This window comes from Coffea eugenioides, chromosome 6 (genome assembly GCF_003713205.1).
Source record: "Coffea eugenioides isolate CCC68of chromosome 6, Ceug_1.0, whole genome shotgun sequence".
NCBI classification, from domain to species: Eukaryota; Viridiplantae; Streptophyta; class Magnoliopsida; order Gentianales; family Rubiaceae; genus Coffea; species Coffea eugenioides.
Window position 1 is genome coordinate 29,806,350 of NC_040040.1, and position 17,046 is coordinate 29,823,395.

Below are 17,046 nucleotides of genomic sequence, written 5' to 3' on the forward strand. Positions count from 1 at the left end.
TCTCTATGACTTTCTTCATCCATTCTGGAACAACACAAGTCAATTCAGTACAGTCTCCTTCCTCCTTGCTTGCTCTTCTGGATAGAGCATCTGCAGCCACATTCTCTTTCCCCTTCCTGTATTGGATTTCATAGCTCAGTCCTAATAGCTTGGTGAGCCATTTCTGCTGAAGTGTTGTGGTGACTCTCTGGTCTAGGAGGTACTTAAAGCTCTGATGATCAGTCCTAATGATGAAGTGATTCCCCTCCAGGTAGTGCCTCCATTTCTGATAGCAGTTACCAAGGCTAGAAATTCCTTCTCATAAATGGACATTCCCAAATTTTTGGGTCCCAAATTCTGGCTTAAGAATGCTATTGGCCTCCTGTCCTGCATTAACACTGCTCCAATACCTCCATAGCAAGCATCAGTCTCCATTTCAAAAGGCTTAGTGAAATCAGGTAAGGCCAGCACAGGGGTGCTGCACATTGCTAACTTGAGTTTTTGAAAAGCCTCATCTGCTTCTGCACTCCAGTGAAATCCCTCCTTCTTCAGTAATATGGTGAGAGGTTTTGCAATCGTTCCATACCCCTTCACAAACTTCCTGTAATACCCTGTTAAGCCAAAGAACCCTTTAAGTTCTTTAACAGAGACTGGCTTGGGCTAGTTCATCATACTCTCCACCTTCTTAGGATCTGCCATTACTCCTTTTTCTAAGATAATATGGCCAAGGTACTCCACCTCTGTCTGTGCAAAGGAATATTTACTTCTTTTGGCATACAACTGTTGCTCCTTCAGTATGTTCAGCACTTTTGCTACCTACTGGATGTGTACTTCCAAGGAGAAGCTGTAGATCAATATGTCATCAAAGAAAACCAAGACATATTTCCTCAACTGATCCCTGAAAATGTGATTCATGAGGTTCTGGAATGTTGCCGGAGCATTGGTCAGGCCAAAGGGCATGACCTTGAACTCATATAGTCCTTAGTGAGTCCTGAAGGCTGTCTTGTGTCTATCCTCTATCTTAACTCTGATTTGATCGTAACCAGCCCTCAAGTCGATTTCGGTGAAATATCTGGATCCATGTAGTTCATCAATCAGTTCATCTATCAGTGGCATAGGGAATTTGTGCTTTAGTGTAAGCTCATTAAGCTGTCTATAGTCCACACAAAACCTCCAGCTACCATCCTTCTTCTTAACTAGCTGCACTGGGGATGCAAAAAGGCTATTGCTAGGTTGTATAATTCCCATTTGTAGCATCTCCTTCACCAACCTCTCTATCTCTGATTTTTGTACGTAGAGGCATCTGTATGGCCTAATCTGGAATGGGGCAGCTCCTTCCTTCAATGGAATACTGTGGTCATGGCTCCTAATTGGAGGCATGCCTTGTGGCTCAGCAAATACTCCTTCAAATCTGCCTAGTAAATCTTTCATTTCTGCTGGTATCACTTCAGGGTCCTCACCTTCCTCCTCTACTACATATAGCTGGGCAGTTATCCCATATGCTTGTTTTCTCTTCCATTTGGCTAATTTACTTCCCTTGATGGCCCTAAGTTTTAGCTCACTAACTTCCCCCTTCAACTCCACTGGTTGCCTCCCCTGCAGAAACCTCATGGAGAGTTGTCCTCATGGAGAGTTGTCTGAAATCAAACTCAATAGGGCTATACCTGGCTAGACAATCTACTCCCAAAACCATGTGACAGCTCCCCAGTTTTAATGTATTGAACTGATGTTCGAATTTATACCCCTGTACTTCCCACCGCAAAGTCCCATGCAACTGTCTAGATTCCAATTTTTCTCCATTGGCAACCTTGACAATCAAGGGTGTCCCAATGGCATGTAGTTGTAAGGTCTCTGCCAACTTTTCATCAACAAAACAGTGAGTACTGCCACTGTCTACCAGTATTATGATCTCTCTCCCTGCTAGTCTACCATTCAGTTTAAGAGTCTTATGTTCAGTTCCCCCTGCCAATGCATGGATAGACACTTCTATGTTTTCATTACTCAACTCCTCCTCAGGACAGTCACAGAATTCTTCTGCATCGTTCCCTTGTTCCTCTTGAGTCCCCCCTATACCCACAGACTCATCCACCAGTATATAATTCATGTGAGCTTGTTTGCAAACATGTCCCAAGGTATATGGTTCATCACACTTAAAACACAACCCTTTTTCCCTCCTGTAGCTAAGTTCAGATGGAGTGATCCTTTTGAAATGATCTGTTGTATGAGCTCCTATTCTAATATTTTTATTGGGAATGGGTTCCAGCCTCTTATGTTGGAAGTTAGGCCACTTCATTTTAGTATGTGGGGGGAAGTTCTGTTTGTTAACAGGTGGGTTAGTGGATGAGGAAGAGTATTTTTGCATCAACGTCCCCTGTGTTTTCCTAATGGCTTCCAGGTTCTTCTCCTGCAGTTTAGCAGCTTCAATGGTGTCTGCTAAGGTAAGGGGTTTTGTCATCCTAACCATACTCACTATTTCCTCCTTCAAGCCACTGAGAAAACATGATTTATAATAAGAATCAGGTTGTCCAGGAAGGGATATCATTACCATGGATTTCAGCTGCTCAAACCTCTCCAGGTACTCAGCTACACTTCCAGTCTGCATCAGCTTGTTAAACTCTTCTATGGCCTCTTCTGGATCTCCTTCTCCAAACCTCTCGCACACTGCTACTGCAAGCTCCTTCCATGGAACCATTCCCCTCTCATGGAACCAGATATCTGCCTTCTCCTTGAAATAGAGCTAAGCAATGTCTGATTTCATCCCCTTTTCTACTCCGTGGATCTGGAAATACTTGTTTGCCCTCCTGACCCATTCTCTGGGGTTATCTCCATCAAATGAAGGGAAATCCATCTTTGGTAACCTGGCTCCCCATTTTCCCCCCATCCTCTCAGCCTTATTTGTGGTTGTGTCCATCCTTGGATCATTCCCAGAACTACCCCCTTCTACCTCCTTTCCCTTGTCATTCAATTTGGCCATGATCTGAGCCATCATATTCATCATCCCTTCATACTTTTGGTCCAGACTTTTAATAGCTTTATCGGTACCTTCCTGTCGATGTTCTATGGCCCTCACTGCCTGTTCCAGTCCATCACTCTTATTGGCAAAGGTTCTCATAACACTCCCCAAGTCAGTAAGGTCCTTCCTGATGTCTTCCTGTGATTTAGTCATCCCAATGGCTCGTAGGTGACTCTGATACCACTGTAATGGTATCAAACCAGAGGGCAACTAACTCTAGCAGCTTAAGGTTGAAGCAATGGAATAATAACAGAAGTAAAGCTAACTTGAGTGAATTGTGAATAAGATTGTATTAGGAAATAAGCTCAGATATAGAATTGGTGGTTACAGTGAAGAAGATGAACAGAAATGCAGGAAAACTAGAGAAAAGGAAAGTAAAGAATGAGAGGAAAATCTCTCAAATCAATACACTGAATTCTGAATATTCTCTGCCCTTAACCATACAAAAAGCTCCTATATAAAGCCAACGACTGATAACTAACTTCCTATTGCTACAATCCTATTGGTCCACGTGTCCTGCTGATGTTAGAATTTGTTACACTGTTGCAGTCACGTCACGTTCTCTGAGTTGTTTTCCCAGTGAAAGCTTGACTTCACTTCTACGCCTTCCGTAGCTCCTCTTCACTTCATTCCACGTCTTCTCTTCTGGAACCACGCCTTCACATTTCCTGTAGCTTAAGTTCTGCTTCATGACATGGACAAGGTTACATACTTGGATGACAAACTTTCTCGATCAAGGGATTGCCCTTTGTAATGGTAATACTCACGTTATGCTGTTCGGATTGCAATTGGAAACTTTTCCCCTTTTAGTTAGGGCTGCCCCTTGAAGCTCTGGAGAAGCGAGGGAGGTACAGAGGCATTGTCTCATCAAATCTTGCTAAAAATAACTTTAACGAGTCATGACACCTCTATTTTTCTCAAGAAGTGGAAGCTGGAAGGGGGAACTTGGTTAATAACCAAGAGATGTCTCTCCATGCAAGGTTTTGTCCTTGATTCAGGCACACAATGACTAAACAGAATTTCATCCTGTTAGAGGTCTTAGAAAACAAAAATCTATGGTTCCTTATCAACTATTGCCATCGACATAGGACCTTTTCATCACTTGTCTAATCTTTGCATAAGCAATTAAGCATATAGGCTGTTGTATGCATGGAAGCTCTCCAAACTGAACAGAATCTTGAACCAGAAACAAAGGAAAGTAACAAAGTCCCACATATAAGAGGCAAAAATTTCGAATAAATCAAAGACAAATTTCTGTATACGTGAAATGTTGAGCAATGACCATAGCACTCGTCAAATACACGTTAAGATTTCTCATCTGTAGAAGTCACTAGTTATTGTATAATCATCATGCTAAAACATCCAAAGGTAGCACCAATATAAGATGTACCCTCATGAAACAGCAAGAGGTTATGAATTAACCTATCAGTCCACCTGTATAGGTTAAATTCTTCAGCAAAGAAGACAGCAGACTGCCAAAAGCTTCTCAGGGAGCTGTAAATCATTCTGCACTCTGCATCCAGCAGGCTACATTACTCCAACAGCAAAAAGAAACGATGCACAGATTTCAAGGAAGAGAAATGGTGGCCCGTTCAACCATTGCAAATCCACAACGTACAACTCTGTGCTACCTCGGTAAAGCTGTAGGGAAAAAGGAATGTTAATTCATGAAATTATATGATCTCATGCAAAAGAAAAATATGTTACAGACAAGTCCTGAAGAACGTTGCAATTTATTGCACAGTTTCTATGCTTTAGCTGAGTGATTACTGAACATTGCTAGTTCCTCAAGTATCAAAAACGAGTAAACCAGCTACTGGCTAAATATGAAAACAAGGAAATCTCATCTTTCTTGTTAGTGCATAATGATGCTTTTCTTCTTACACACTGCATTATTCTTATTGTTTAATTCATCCATTAGAAGGAATAGCTTTACCTCAACAAGCAAGCACATAAACTCAACGACTGGTACAATTAGTGCCTGACGCTGATCAAAGATCACACAAGTTCAGACTAATTAGAAGGCCCTAATCAACTTTGACTCAAAATCAAGAAAAACTGCTTATCAGAGCCACTTTTGTTTGAACATAAAGTGGCTATTGTAGTCAAGTACAACATGCTGTACCATGCTGCCTTGTGGATTATGCAGTAAACTTATAACCAAATGGTAACAACATTTTCTCATGATCTTCCATTTCTCAAGTTCAAGAACATAAGTAGAAAACCAAAAACTGTTTCTCACCTGCAATTCAAACTTAACAACATCATGCTTTCTAATGCCCATCCCATTAGCAGCTGTACTTGGCTCTGTTTTGCCATCGACAGGCTTTGTTTGAGGTATTTGGGGGAACTGATCAACAAATTTTCCATTTAAAGCTTTGGAAGATGGAGGGTTCCATAGACATTTCATGTTATAAGGTCCTATTCGCTTCCACTGCACATTTATGCTATGAAAAACTTTTAAAACATCCATCATAGTTTGATGCGGAGATGCCTGAGACTGGACATAAATGAAACCAGCAATGTTTAAATTCAGAGAAGAATATCCGTTATCACAACTAAAATTATGTTGGCATGATTGATCAATGTTACCTTAAACCCAAGTGTCCACTTCTGTTCAAGAGCAGAAACAGACCTCAAGAAAATTCGAGTGTGGTCGAACAACTCCTGCGACTACAACAAAATTACTTCAACTGAAAGTCTTTGCTAAGTAATTTACTAGTGCATGATATGGTTTTCTATGTAGTTTTGTCTCAAGGATCTGTTGTTACTGTCAGAAAATATTTGGCCTTGGACAATTTTGCTAGTCAAATAGAACTTTATACAGGAATTACAAGGAATCTGTCAATTATCAAAGACAAAGTGGTGCTCTAGTCTACCTTCATTTTCCAGCTTTACCTTCCCACCCCACCTTCCCAGGCCATTTATATAAATATTCCTATCACAACTTCCACTGAAAAATCATAAGAAAATGGTTTTCATCTACATAACAAAATAATTTTTTTTCAATTAGGTTGCTTTTTTCTCTTCCCCTCCTTTGGTGCAGATGGGATTGAGGAAAGAATCAACTTACGGAAGATTCCCGAAGCTCGCTTCTACCATAACTAAAGCGACCTTGAAACTGACGATGCAACAGCAGATAATATGTGACTGTGATCTGAAATTTTACAGCATGTCAGACGACCAATCAAATTGAGAATTCAGATTGTAATTGATAAAGCTTTAACACCTCATTTTGCAGATGATTGAGAACAGACCCAATCACTTCACAAATATCAAAGCCCATGTTAACCATTTCTCTAACAACTTCCTCATCTACCTGTCAAAGTCAACAGAAAACTTGGTTAATTGCTGGAAATTGTTGATCAGACATCACCAAGTACATGCAATAATTAGAGAGCAGAAACTTGTTGCAATACAAAATTCACCATACAAATGCATAATAATTTAAGATTTAATCCTAACAATGTTTAAAATAGACCAAGAAAAATGAATAGAATATTTGAGCATGCAAGTGTAATAAAGTTATTGGACTTATCACCATTTGTGAAATAATTTAAGTCAATTACGCTTGGGATTGCGTGTAATATTCATGTAAAGAAGATAAGTCCTTCAGAAATGGCTGTTAAGCATAATCCACAACACCAAATATGGAATGATATTCAAGTCAAGCACTTCATTGTTTACATAATTAATGTAAGGTGCGATTCCATATATATGGGACTATGGCTTCATAATATACTTCAAGAAGAAAAAGAAACCTTCAAGTTGACCTAAAGTTGAATTAAGGAACATGATTCTGTTTTTATCAGAGCTTTTGGAAATATATATTTTAGAAAAACATTTCAATGTCCAGTGTATTTATATTCTGGGAAGAAAATTTTGAAGTCCTGTTAGGGAAAACCAAAGGGTATTATAGTTAAGACAAGTGCTACTGGAAATATGCAGGAAATAAAATAGTTGGTACCAAACATATAACAAGCAGTTGGAGAAAAATACTCAAAATTCCGGGGCACTGATTAATGTTTCTTGTGCGCATAAGCATTGGTTAGAGAAATCACATAGGTAAATTATTGTGACAGTGTCAGTGACAGAGACAAAGTTTAACATGCATGCCCTTGCATAAGAAGGAAATCATTATTGAGACAGGTAATGTGATTCTTATTAATTATGACACCAATCCTATCTGACAAATAATTACCTTTTACTTTTAAACACTGGCTTTTAACAAAAACAACAAAAGAGAAACAAAATAAAGTTAAGCACCTTACTAATCCTATCAATGCAACTGCATTACCAGGTTGTAGAATATGATGGATAAATAATAGCATGAATCCAATGATGAGATCTAAGCCTGAAAGAAACTAACTCATTATGTTTCAAAATGTTCCTCATTTCTAAGGCAAATATCCTTCATGTTTTCCTCCTATAATAAGTTGCTATTGCAGTATTGCCAATTAAAAAACTAAAATTATAACAATGGCAGACATGCAATCTACCAAAAATTGGACTACTTTGTGATCGAGAGACTGCTCATATCACCTTTGTTGTATCATATAATGACTCAATTGTTGCATTTGATATATACCGCGGGATGTGTTGCTGAAACCATGGATGCTGGCGTATTTCAGGAATGGATATGCGGTCCACAGGGTTGACCTCAAAAATCCTTGCAATCAAGTCATTTGCACCCCTTGACATGTGATTTGAGACTGTGTAACTACCATTCTAGCAGCAAAAGAACCAAGACTGCTGAGTGAAAAGTGAACATTTAGGAAAAGAATTTCAATTATCTAACCTACCCTTATTTTTGCATATAATCCAGGAAGGTTATCATCATCAAAAGGAAGCCTTCCGCAGATTAGAGCATATAAGATAACTCCACAACTCCATACATCAGCTTCAGGACCAGCATAAAGTCGATTACCCACAACCTGAGTTCAGAACAATGCAATTGTCATTGTGCACAACATTATATAGTTGTAACCAATTAAGAATGTAGACCCAACCTCTGGAGCAGCATAATTTGGGCTCCCACAGCTTGTTTTGAGGAAATGGCCATCACGCATTATATTCCCAAGTCCAAAGTCAGCAATTTTGACATTGCGTTTAGAATCCAACAGTAGGTTTTCTGGCTTGAGGTCCCGATGAACCACCATGTGATGGTGGCAATACTCAATACCTGAGATTATCTACTTTAAACTTTATCTGATTAGTACAGACAACCTCATTTATCTCTTAAACAAAATCTAGAAAGCATATTAGATTACATCCAAAGAATTAAAGTTGAAACATTTTCTTATTTAATTAAGGGTTAAAAACATAAAAGCCCCCTGTGCTATAGCTATTACACATAAAAACTCCTTGTGGTTTCAAATCATACCTATCGATACCCCATGGTTTGAAAGAAAATGCATTTTCGACGGAAATCGTTAAAGTAAACGCGATTATCAACCACGCACTGAAAAGGAGCGTGGTTGCTTCGGAAAATGGTTTTTTAACTCAAAGTTTGAGCTGATATACCTCTTGTGCCCTTGACAACTTATTAAAACTTCAAGCCAATCAGCTTCTTCGGCATTTTGCAGCAACCCAGCTTCTTTGACCGAAGAATTGCTCAAGCTCTTGCCTCCTTAAGATCGAGGAGGAAAATCTGCAGGCTTTCCCTGTCGCTGTCGGAGTTTGATTGCTATAACAATCGGGAATTTGGCTGATAATTGCCTCTCTCTCTCTCTCTCGGTTACTAGAGATGGAGCTGGGGATTCGGATGATAGAGATGAAACTGTACCTGGCAATCGGGATTAAAATGATGCTTCTCACCTTCCATTCCCTGGGACTAGATAGCCATAAATGGACATGCAGCCATAGAAGCTCTGGTGCAGCAGCTCTCTAGCTGCATTGAACCCTCGAAGTGAATACCTCTCCTCGATCCATAAAAAAAAAACGGAATCCCGGGCGATTCGAGCGAGTAGGCCCCGGCGGAGCCCGCAGCCTTTCATTAAGCCGCCCTCAACATCTGAGATACTGAATCAAAGTGATCGCCTCTGCAGGTCTATCATCCGCTTCCCTGGCTGCATGCCTTATCTCTCTCTCGCTCTCCATTCAACTACCAGACAAGCAAGGAAGGAAATTCATTACTTCCCTTCTTCTCCCCATGGTCGAGCCAGCCAGCTTAACTTCGGCATGAAAAAAGGAGTTCCGCCAATGTGTTTTGATTTATTCCTCATGACTTTCCTTTTACCCCCATGAGGAAGACTGGAGCTGGCACTCATACTAACATGGATTTCTTCCTACTTTGATAAGAACCGCGAGGGCAATTATCAATTTTTCGCGAGGGCACTAATTCCTTCACCAATTTTTCGCTTATATTGTTAGGGCATTTATGTCTTTTCACTGACCTCCGTTTCCTTTAACGATTTCCGTCGAAAATGCACTTTCTTTCAAACCATAGGGTACCGATAGGTATGATTTGAAACCACAAGGGGTTTTTATGTGTAATAGATATACTACAGGGGGCTTTTATGTTTTTAACCCTTTAATTAAGTATTATGAACTGTGGCATATAAGTCATCCACAGTAAAGAATCCAACACATCCAAGTGTGAAACCATCCAAAAAAGCTTGAGCAATATAATTTATCCTAAGTTTAAACTGTTGAAGGATGCTTTAACATAAAGAACGTCCCATTGTATCTGTTCCCTAACTACTACTTTTCCAAGCATTCAATCTCATTGCGTACTATTATACAAGGAATTATATGTGCATTAACTTGCAAAGATGATAAAGCATATTTAATAGATTGCAAGCTTCATAAACATCAGAGGCTAATGCATTAGGTTTTAGCTAAGTCTACGGTATGAGTGACACCATATACTAAGTAAACATGTGAGCAAGGCGTTCACAGGTTCCCATCCCCCAACCCCACATACAAGCAACTCCACATCTGTAATATAATATAATGCAGTTCAGTATTTTGTATAATAGTTCTCCTCCTTGTGCCTCTCCACCGCTCTCTTTCCCACAAACAACCTGTAAGAAAGATTCATACTTCAACTACTTTCAAATGAATGGCACTCTTTGAAGAAATTTTGAATTATCTGTGTAATTGTCAACAAAACAATTTATATCTTGCTTGTGTTTGACTATGAGCGCATCTCTGCACCCTAGACTAGTCAGGGCCCGCTTTGCTTGCCATGTAACATCATAACTATTATTTACATGGCAAACATAACTATTATTTACAGCAAGAGTTTGACAGGACCAGAAGATTTTCTTGCTTGGGAGGTTAAAGTGAAGATTCTCCACTATGTTGTCCTCGAGCCGAAGGACTTGAATCTTTTGCTAAGGAGGATCCACAAATAATTGATGTGAAACTTTTTAGTAATAATTATCTAGTCCAAATTCAGAGTCTCCAATTTGGCGTGAAGTCCGTGATATGTTGTTTAAACATACTTTCAGGCCAAAGAAGCAGAAAGCTTTATTCCAGAATACGAGAAACTAAAATAAGCAATTCCTTTAAAATCTCTGTTATCAGTAATCAAAATGTTTTTGGGCCAGAAGTATGAGTTACACGTATATAATGGCAATCATTCTTTTATACCAGCGAGATGTTTCTTCTCTTCCACATGCATATGCTCTCTCAGACTTGTATGGCTACAATCCTTGTTAGTGTATGACAGTATTATTGGAAATTGAAATAAAAAAAAAATGCTTCAACCTGGAAGAAAAGAGTTCAAATGAAGTTCAAATGTTTATTTATCTTAATCAGTCCATTTTCAGGCCAACTGTAACTTCTATAACACTTGAAAGAAACACATTTAAGTTATCTCTTGAATCCAAATTCTGAGATGAATTACATCCAAGGAGAAGTTTGACTACAAACTTTTATGTTACTTGCACGAGAAATTACATACCAAACATTAATGCCAATAAAGTGCCTATGAGTGTTTTCTATCCCAGTCTTTCTCTGCCCCTTACATGATATGCTTCTGTTTGGTTCGTTCACTGTTAGAAGTCAAACTTTTAAGTTGATTAATCACATGTAGAAGTCAACTAGGACAGAAAAATCTCAAGTGATATTGTGGCTTAATTCAACCATTAGCATAACTGAAATGTAATACGTTGTCAGACATATATTCTATGGAGATGGTTACAATGGTTCTATGCAGACTTGTGCTTAAGGAGTTTTAGACAAGTGGTTTGAGCCTTCATTATTGACCATCTATACCCAAGCCATTGCAAGAGGTATAAAGAAAGTGATGCCCAAAACTTTTCAAACAAAGAAAAACAGTTCTATGCCCAAAACAGTTCTATTCCCAAAACTTTTCACTATCTGCTGCATAGGTCGGAGTCTTAGCTCCTTATAGTACCCATCCAACTTTCCTTCCAGTACCATAAAGCATATTGATTGGTACTAGTGTTTAGATGAGAATTAGTACTCCCCAGTACATTCCAATTCAACACTTGAGAAATACTCTAATTCTGCAACTAAAGTTGTAAACTACAGCCAATACATTAATAGCAACTAGGGACCAACCACTTTAGGCCATTGATTTTGGCTTCAACATGTTTCTGGGTTCATTCACCCCAAGAAAGTTGACACCTTCTTTTGGTGAGCTATTTTATAATCACAGCTAGTGCCACCATAAAGTTCAAGCTGACAATTTGAGGATTTTTTTGGTTGAACTTTTCACTAACCAAAAGAAAACCCTCATTTCATTAATAGCCACTAGAGTTTCATCCATACTTCATTGAACTCTTGCACATTGATCTGCTTTGACATCTTTTGCAACCATTTTGTTTCAAACTTCAGGAGAAAAGGGTAAAAAAAAGGTCTAAGTAGAGAATATGCATAGGACCAGCATCTGACTCCCTTTACACATTTATTTTCTGCCTCCTATCCAGGTTGCCTTGCCCTGCTAAATATGTTTCTGCTACTAACTCTAGCTTTCCTAGATAAATGACTTTTCAAATTCTATTTCCAGATAATAGTCTTATGTTCATTGGAGTAAATATTCATATATCTTATTAGTGTTACAATTTCGACCTTCTCAATCTCTTAATTATGAATAAGAATCATATCTTGGTTTTGGCTTGTGAAAGTACTTGAATGATTGATTCATCTCAGGTGATGCTCCTGTTTCCCTTTTCCATTCTTACATAATCTAAGATTCTCTTTGTTTGCATATATGGGAGCTCCTTTTCAGTTTTTATGGCACATTTGTCATCTGTCCCATCCCTTTAAGTTAATGAATGAGAAGATTTTAGTTGAAAAGACCAAGCTAGTGATTTCTGATTGTCCACTTATATTTGATGTCAGCTGCATAAAATATCAAAGCAGATGAAACAAAAAAGCTACTTGAATCAAACTAACCAAGATGTGCAGAAACTTAAACTATTCAAGGTGCATGCTTGTTTAGTCAATAACACGTGTCTGAATAAAATAACATATAAGCATATAGAAAATGAATAGTGGGATGAATTTTCCATTACAGCTACTGAACGTACCTGTTGAAAGAAGTGGCGGGCTTCATCCTCATTCAATCTACCTTTCTCTGTGATGTAGTAAAATAGTTCACCAGAATTCATATACTCCATAACCACATATATGTGGGAAGTTGTTTCTATAACTTCAAAGAGCCGAACAATATGAGGATGTGAAAGCTGCCTCATTATATTAACTTCTCTTCTAACTGGACCAGAAGAGGAAAAGGATGTTTATTTGGTCAAATATTAAATTTAGAAAGGCTTCAGCCTTCTAGTAATAAATTAGGACAAAAGATCAATTATATCAAGAAGCAAGTTTTTTGGTGGCATGAAACGCTTTGAACAGAATATTGGTTCGACACTGAGTAATTTTTTCCATAGGTCATGCATACTGCGAATGACAGGAAATACTGAAATTGCATATCGACAGAACCAAGAAAGCCATGACTTCCGTCAAATTTTGACAGTCTTCCTCTAATGCAAGCATACTTGAAATTTATAATCTCAAAATTTCCAGTAATTCCAAGTGCCATGTTTCTGGAATTTTATTTGCTCATTAAAATTTTGAGTTCATTTCAAACACAAGATGGAAAAATAGAGAAGAGATATATGGGATAGGTAAGAGGCAGAGCTTCACCAAGTGGAGTTCCTGGTTGTTGGTGAAAAGTAGGAGGCACAAACTTGAAAACAAGTTAGAGGAGAATATGATCAATTGATAGCTCAGATTCACATATCCAATTCAGATAATGATATATGCAACAACATTTCAACCAGAGAGCACATAAGACCATCTTTATTCTACTGGTTTAAATCCAACGCCCACTGTCACAGACCTGGAATCAGTTGACAAATTTGGATATTTAATCCAAACTCAAGATAGATCTAGCTAACTGATGAATAAAGATTAACAAGAATAATACCATGGAATTCGTCAGGGACAAGGCACATATCAAACTTGCTGTGGTGGTTATCAAGTTAAGGAGGCAATGGTGAGCTTGGAACAGTGGAGGAAAAAAAATTCCCAAAAGCTTCAGGATAAAGCTAGTGGCTAAAGCGCATTTGCTGTCATAAAATTGGAAAACCATTCGACTGCATCTATTCGAAAAAACTTATGTGGTTATTCAAAATAGTTGTGTCGTCAGGATGATTAGATACACACTCAGAATGTGAATCCAGTCAAATTCTGTCGCCTAAATGTTCTTAAACATGCATTTCACAACCCAAATTCTGCTGCTTTCTGATAATCATGGAGAACATAAGCAATAAAGCCAACCTAAACTTCACAATCATCAAGTTTAAGTAAGAACATATTCTGCTTAAAGATATATTATTGAAACAACAAATACCCATGTTGGTTTAAATGCACTGGAATTTCGTCAAATGGACTGAGCTTAAGTACAAGAACAAATTACTGCTCACAGTTTCTAATCAAAGTCCATACATGACTAGAGTATTCATTGTTGCAATGAATATTTAATGCCTATCAAACACAGATAGCTGGCATAGAAGTTAAGGCAAGTGAACTGTATACCTAAAATTGCAAATCTTGGACTGATGAAAAATCTTATGAAATAATCTTATTAATATGTTGTGGGCTCAAACTAATCAAAGGTACCTTATTGATGAACATTGCCATATAGAACACTTTACTTTAGAAGGACATTAAATGTTTTGAAGATATACATTGCAAGTGAATATACAAAAAAAAAATAAAATATTTTTATTGGACTAAATTAGAGTCTAATTCAGACCATATGAAAAGATGAAATTTTGGTGGACAGTGATGTTAGATTCTGAATTATTTACTATACACAGCACCAGATTCACTTTCGGTATTTTAAATCAAAATTAAGTACTCTTTTCGTGCTGAGAATTTACTCTACTGAAGAAGATGGTCCATTCACTGATAACTCCTTAAAGCTTTATCTTACAAATTTTGCTCCCTGCTTTGTGCCTCCATATAGAATGATTAAGCATAAAGGGAAAATAGGCGGGCCTATTTCTGAGTTACAGGCTGTACTGCTTGTCCCACCAAAATTCACCAACAAAAAGAAAATAAAAAGGAACTAAAATACAAGAAATTTATGTTATAAACCTGCTCTCAAGAAAGAACTCTCAGTATGTCCAACAAATAACCGTAATGACACTGATGTATAAATGCTTTGGAGGGTCCACTGGTCTATTGTTTCAGGTTCAATAGCTGTCTATCAGAGAGTGACTTAGAAACTTTATTCCCTATCATATTCAAAATTAACCAATTCAGTTGGAACACTTAGAATGGTAAACATGCAGACAATATATGTTTAGTCCTTTTACTTTAATGTTCATTAACATAATTTCATCATTAGACAATTAGGAATGGACTGCAACAGATTTTGTTTCTTTTCTACTGCTGTTACATGCATGTCATCAAGAAGTCTGTTTAAGTGCAAGATAAAACCAGATTCTTGCAAAGACCCGATAAACAATGAAGCATACGCAGTGGTCCATTTATCAGAAGACTTGTAACTTTAAAATGTACCTTTCATAGTTTCAAACTCATCAAGCGTTTGACGATCAAGGATCTTTATGGCAACTTTAATCCCTGTCAAATTATGAACAGCTAGTTTGACTTTAGCAAAGCATCCGACACCCAATGTCTTGCCCAGCCTGTAGTTTGATAGAACACTCCTATAGGACTTGCGTTCCTTACTTGCTTTTCCCTCCATCTTGAAGCTGCACCAATTAACCATTCAGTTGCTAAGGTTTCCAAAATGAAAAGAAATTCATAATCACATAACTGGCAGCTAAATATGCTTTTGCACAATAGCCACTCAAGAAATCTATCAATGTTAAAAAGAAAAAGAAAAAGAAGAAGTACCCTATGCTCTTTGATCTATGTACACCATTCAAAAGTTCTGAATAGACATCAACATATCCTTATTGTAATACTTAATTGAAAACATTGAATAGCTATGACACAATCACTTTGAATATTGAAGTCCAACATCAGCAAAAGTAAGTTCAATCACCTTGTCACTTGAATAGATCAAAAATAATTGACAACACTCAGATATTATTGAGAGGAACACTGAATTTGTACTTTTCCCTTTTCATTTTCATTTTTTTCTTCAGAGATTTTGCAAGCGCTAAAACACAACTAAGGGTTTTAAGGACCAAATAACTTTTACTTCCATCAGCTATCAGTTTTCCTTTAGAGCCATCTCCTTTAAGACTGTCTTTTCTTTTCTTGCATATTGCTTCTACCAATTTGTTTGAGGATCACAGACTCTCTTTTATATCATACAGTGCGTTTTTCCACCATTCATTATTTTTATTTTTTTGTTATTCCAAATTAAAGAGTTAGATATATACTTTCTTCTGAAAATTCTAAATCTAACAAGTTTAATTTTTGATTGCTGTCCTGTGTACGATTAGTAAATGGCCCATCGAAAAAAAACCAGTTGATAAGGGCTTTAAACTGATCACACCTCATGAGACTAGAATACAGAACAGAGCAAAGACATTATGATCTTAACGGAAAAAAAATTTCAAAATCTGTATAGTCAAAAAACAATCAACCACATAACTAAAACCGAGAATTATTTCAGAATAAAGCCATTAGACTAAAGCAATGTAGCAGAGGGGGGAAGACGTAGTTGATTTGTTCATTCAAATTACAAAGAATTGCACATAATAAAATAAAAATTTTCAACTGATGAGTTTTGAATACAGAGCAGAGTGGCCGTTTTCAAAGAAATTATGATCCTAAAGAAGCAAGTTTCAAGAACTGTATGCTCAAAACTCAAAAAATCACAAACATAGAAGCAAGAATCGTCTCAGAACAAAGCCAGCATAGCAGAGCCACAGAGAAACAACTGATTAGCTCAATCCAGCTTTAAAGAATTACACAAAACAAAACACCAGTTCGACACATGTACCCATAGAAACTAAACAAGAACTTTAATCATGCATGCATCAGAATTCAAATCAACTAAACATACTGATACAAACCTAGTCCAAAATCCAGGAACAGAGAAGAGGAAAGGAGTTGTAGACGCCTTGGAAATGCATAGATGCAACTGAATTGGGACAATTATGTATCTGTTGATGAGCAGGAGAAGCTAACAAAATCAATTGAGCATATCTTTTCATCTTGGGTACAACGTCAGACCAACGCGAATAGTAACAAATTACATGAGCGGAGCTAGAGAAAACGACAGAGAAAGGAAAAATAAAGTGAAGAAAAGACGGTGACAAGGCAATATAGAATACTACAAGTAATAGTAGTTCTTGTACTAGAAAATGTTCCATGCCAAGAAAGCCATATGTGTTTGCTTTCTAGTTGCTGGAATTCTACACTCGCACTGCCTGAGAGCTTTATTCGGTGGGAAAAAAAATGTGAGACACTCAAGCATCCCATACTTTAAAGTACTTATTTATTATTGAGTTTGGCTAAGGGACATTAATTGGCACCCGTTAAGCGTCTTTATTTTTTGTAAATAAATTCGAAAGAGTATTTAAATATAAGAGTAGAATTAAAAGACAAATACAATTACTAGAATCGAGTTAAAACTCGTTCAAATTTGATTC

General features: G+C 37.5%; 2 protein-coding genes across 2 annotated transcripts; both read right to left on the reverse strand.

Moving 5' to 3' along the window:
- Positions 1-960: 960 nt before the first annotated feature.
- Positions 961-2,671, reverse strand: LOC113774032. The gene is made up of 2 exons (XM_027318611.1): positions 1,730-2,671; positions 961-1,575 (listed from the first exon to the last, which is right to left on the reverse strand). The coding sequence occupies exons 1-2, from the start codon at positions 2,669-2,671 to the stop codon at positions 961-963; spliced, it is 1,557 nt and encodes a 518-aa protein (XP_027174412.1).
- Positions 2,672-4,221: 1,550 nt separating this feature from the next.
- On the reverse strand, positions 4,222-16,732 carry LOC113775336 (SNF1-related protein kinase catalytic subunit alpha KIN10-like). Its single transcript, XM_027320166.1, has 11 exons — positions 16,468-16,732; positions 14,996-15,189; positions 12,496-12,680; positions 8,002-8,184; positions 7,795-7,926; positions 7,535-7,720; positions 6,222-6,311; positions 6,066-6,149; positions 5,585-5,665; positions 5,235-5,492; positions 4,222-4,633 (listed from the first exon to the last, which is right to left on the reverse strand). The coding sequence occupies exons 2-11, from the start codon at positions 15,180-15,182 to the stop codon at positions 4,520-4,522; spliced, it is 1,500 nt and encodes a 499-aa protein (XP_027175967.1). The 5' UTR covers positions 15,183-15,189; positions 16,468-16,732; the 3' UTR covers positions 4,222-4,519.
- Between the last annotated feature and the right edge of the window lie 314 nt (positions 16,733-17,046).

Coding starts and splice junctions, on each gene's coding strand:
- LOC113774032 (XM_027318611.1), bottom strand. CDS start 2,671: ATGGTTCCATGGAAGGAGCTTGCAGTAGCAGTGTGCGAGAGGTTTGGA. Junction 1,576..1,729: donor ATGGGACTTTGCGGTGGGAA/GTACAGGGGTAT, acceptor AGGTTTCTGCAG/GGGAGGCAACCAGTGGAGTT.
- LOC113775336 (XM_027320166.1), bottom strand. CDS start 15,182: ATGGAGGGAAAAGCAAGTAAGGAACGCAAGTCCTATAGGAGTGTTCTA. Junction 12,681..14,995: donor TGAGTTTGAAACTATGAAAG/GTACATTTTAAA, acceptor CTTCTGGTCCAG/TTAGAAGAGAAGTTAATATA. Junction 6,150..6,221: donor TCAATCATCTGCAAAATGAG/GTGTTAAAGCTT, acceptor GTAAAATTTCAG/ATCACAGTCACATATTATCT.